The sequence below is a fragment of the Limulus polyphemus genome, unplaced genomic scaffold, assembly GCF_000517525.1.
Source record: "Limulus polyphemus unplaced genomic scaffold, Limulus_polyphemus-2.1.2 Scaffold13864, whole genome shotgun sequence".
In the NCBI taxonomy this organism is placed as follows: Eukaryota; Metazoa; Arthropoda; class Merostomata; order Xiphosura; family Limulidae; genus Limulus; species Limulus polyphemus.
Window position 1 is genome coordinate 3017 of NW_013679474.1, and position 3688 is coordinate 6704.

At 35.3% G+C, this 3688-nt stretch overlaps 1 protein-coding gene across 1 annotated transcript in view; it reads left to right on the forward strand.

Moving 5' to 3' along the window:
- Positions 1-3639, forward strand: part of LOC111084123 (otopetrin-1-like) — a 5721-nt gene extending 2082 nt beyond the window's left edge. The window contains exons 2-4 of the mRNA XM_022380910.1: positions 233-497; positions 3050-3210; positions 3403-3639. Coding sequence (XP_022236618.1) covers positions 233-497; positions 3050-3210; positions 3403-3639 — 663 coding nt within the window. The remainder of the gene's footprint in view (positions 1-232; positions 498-3049; positions 3211-3402) is intronic.
- The last annotated feature ends 49 nt before the right edge of the window (positions 3640-3688 follow it).

Sequence of the window (3688 nt, forward strand, 5' to 3'; positions counted from 1 at the left end):
TTTTCCTCTTTATTTAATGCCTTAATTTGTGTTCATCTTAACATTTTCCTTATTTATTTAATGCCTTAATTTGTGTTCATCTTAACATTTTCCTCTTTCTTTAATGCCTTAATTTGTGTTCATCTTAACATTTTCCTCTTTCTTTAATGCCTTAATTTGTGTTCATCTTAACATTTTACTCTTTATTTAACTGTCACATCGACCAAGATAAAACATCTGCATTTCTTTACAGGGTTTTTATTTCTTCCTCTATGGCGTCAGCCTATTTTTCCTACTCTATATCAACATTTACATTCTAAGAGAAATTCCACACAGTATTTCTGTCTCTAATGATGGTGGGAAGAAGCCTTCTATCATGGAAAACCTCCGCAGACTAGGAGACCATGGCCAAAAGTTCGAACCAGGAGATACTCCAATTCCCCCTCGTGTTAAGAAATCGAAGATTTCGGAGAATGATCGCAGCCATGGAAGTCTGTTTCTTCGAATTGGAGCCATTGGTAAGTTGCTAGTTAAAATCTGAATGATTCTAATTTTTTTGAGCCGTTGGTCAGTTACTTGTTGAAATCTAAAGGATTCTGATGCTTTGGAACCGTTGGTAAGTTGGTAGTTTAAATCTGAAGGATTCTGAAATTTTGAAACCATTGGTCAGTTATTTGTTAAAATCTGAAGGATTCTAATCCTTTGAAACCGTTGGTTAGTTGCTAGTTGAAATTTGAAGGATTCTGATCATTTCGATCCATTGGTCAGTTACTTGTTGAAGTCTGAAGGATTCTAATCCTTTGGAACCGTTGGTAAGTTGCTTTTTAAAATCTGAAGGATTCCGATCGTTTGGAACCGTTGGTAAGTGTCGTTTTCAATTCTAGATGGTTCTCATCAGTTGGATCCATAGTAAATTGCGTGTTGAAGATTAGAGGATTCTAAATAATTTGGAACCGTTGGTAAGTTTCGTTTTCAATTGTGGATGATTCTCGTCGTTTGGATCTGTAGCAAATTGAATTTTAATAACTGGAGGATTCTGACCAGTTAGAAACATCGGTAGGTTTCGTTTTCAATTCTGGAAGATTCTTACATTGTAAATTTCTTATGTAAAAACATGAGAAGTGATATATTGAATACTTACAAAAAAATATTAGTTTCATACCTAACATATGGACGAATTACTTTTATATTGTCGAATGATCCAGTTATTTGAGTTTTGTTTTATATTGTCGAATGATCCAGTTATTTGAGTTTTGCTTTATATTGTCGAATGATCCAGTTATTTGAGTTTTGTTTTATATTGTCGAATGATCCAGTTATTTGAGTTTTGGACTCCAAGCTTGAATCTTCAATAATAAAGAACAGTAAGAAGTTCAGTCGGTTTAGAGACATGGACTGTCCTGGTACTAAAAGCAGCTTGGTTCCAATGAAAAAATTAACATTAAAAAATAGTAAATCAGAAACCATGAAATCAAAAATTTAATGACTGTGGGAATTGTTTGGGATGAATCGTGTCCACTCGAGAAACTGGTAAAATTTCAATAAAACAAGAAAAAAAAATGTTAAAAATCAGATTTCACAGCTATCACGAACTAGTATCGTCATAATCACAAAACTCAAATAACTGGATCATTCGACAATATAAAACAAAACTCAAATAACTGGATCATTCGAAAATATAAAGGTCGCTGAGTGTTAACAAAAACGAGGTCGACTGATAAAAACATTTCTACAACACAAACTGGAATCGTCCTGTTGGAAGTTTTTGTTACAATCAAGGATACAAAAACCCAAGTTTAGCTGATTCGATCCTCCATTCGGAATCTCTTTTGAAGATATTTCAAAATGACTTTATTATTAATAAACATTTACTGGTTTTGTTGTTCAAGTTGTTATCGTTATGATTAGTAGAGGATCGAGTACGGAACCCTTGCCAATCTTTCTTCGTCACCAGAAAATAGAAGGTGAATTCGAAGGAATATAAAAAACATATCACCTCCTCTGAGTTCTTACATGGAAATGTTCACAGAATATCGAAATGGTACAATTGTATTCTTTATTACGAACTTACGACACTATCCAAGAAGCCGTAAATCCTGTTTGTCGATCTAAAGTTAGGGTTAGGGTGATTAGTTCATGCTTTGTGAACAAAGACGCTTAATTAACAGGAAATAAACACTTTGTTCACACAGTGAAAAAATGACCCAAATTTATCAGGAAAGGAAACGTTTCGCTTTAGACCGTTTTTCAACAAAATAAACTTCAGAGCATCTTATGGTACACATACGACAAACAACTCATTAGTTTGTATATTGAGGTTTAATCGGATATGTACAATTATATGGTTGTGAATGTATATTCTACATCTAGTAGTTGTTTTCTTCTTTAGTTTAGTGGCCTTTCTCATCGTCATTATAGAGGTTTGTTGTTTTTTCATTCAGTAACTTAATGTGCCAGGCAGTAAGAGGAATGTTGTCTGTCTGTCTGTCTGTCTGTTTTTAATCATGCACAAAGCTACACAAGGGCTATCTGTGCTCTGCCCACCACGGGTATCGAAACCCGGTTTCTAGCGTTGTAAGTCCGCAGACATACCGCTGTGTCACTGGGGGGCAGGAATGTTGTCTGCACAGTCGATGCTAATATATATACATTAAAGTGGAGTTTGATATCATAAACAAACGATAAAAATTGTACACATTTTTGTGCTATGAAAGACAAAAATAATGCGACGGCATTCCTGAAAATTGCCCCCCCCCCAGTGGCACAGCGGTATGTCTGCGGACTTATAACGCTAGAAACCGTGTTTCGATACCCGTGGTGGGCAGAGCTTTGTATAGCTTTGTGTTCAACTACAAACAGACCTAAAATAAAAATACAAAAATAAATTATGTTACTAAATTTATCAAATCGATCTTCATGAAAGATTTTTATGTTTTGGTTATATAACTTTTCAGAAAATGGAGAAACGTTTCAGTTTTAAATATTTCAGTGTGTAGTTAGTTCTTCAGCATCATTTAACTGTGCACTGTATGAAAGATTTAATTTTTTTCTACTATTTTTGCTGTTTTAGCTTTTGGACTTGGGACGATGGTATACAACGGACTGGAGTTCGGACAATTCTTTGAGATTCCTCATACGTCCCCCTGTTACAGTATCCTGTTAGGAATTAACCCCATTTTACAAATGTTCTTCACCTTTGCTCAGATGTATTTTATTTTTGTCAATGCTCGGGTGAGTTTAAAACTTTGTGGTTTAGTAAAATAATTTTAGTTCCTATTCTTGTAGCTAGGGTGAAGCCACGTGCATCTTCACGTCTGTTTAACAATTATTTCGTAAGATATTCTTGAAATTGAGTGTGCAAAATACTTGTAAGACATAAAGTTAATAAAATTGTTGTTGATATTCTGAGATGTGTTTTGACAGCTGAACATCCACAAGTTTAAAGTAATAGCAAGATTTGGTCTGATGCACCTCATCGCCACTAACTTGTGTGTGTGGATCAGGACACTGGGCAAGGAGACACTGCACGAGATCACGCGACACTTGCTAAAGAGCGGTCACCACGGTTTGCTGGAGGAGTTCATGATGCCCTTCAGAGGTGAGTTACGTCCCGAGTCGTTTTTTTTTTTTTTTACGTCGTCATTTGATGATAAAACATGATTGATTTTGTGGGGTGGAGGGGAAGATTCCATTGTCCAGAACGGGTCAT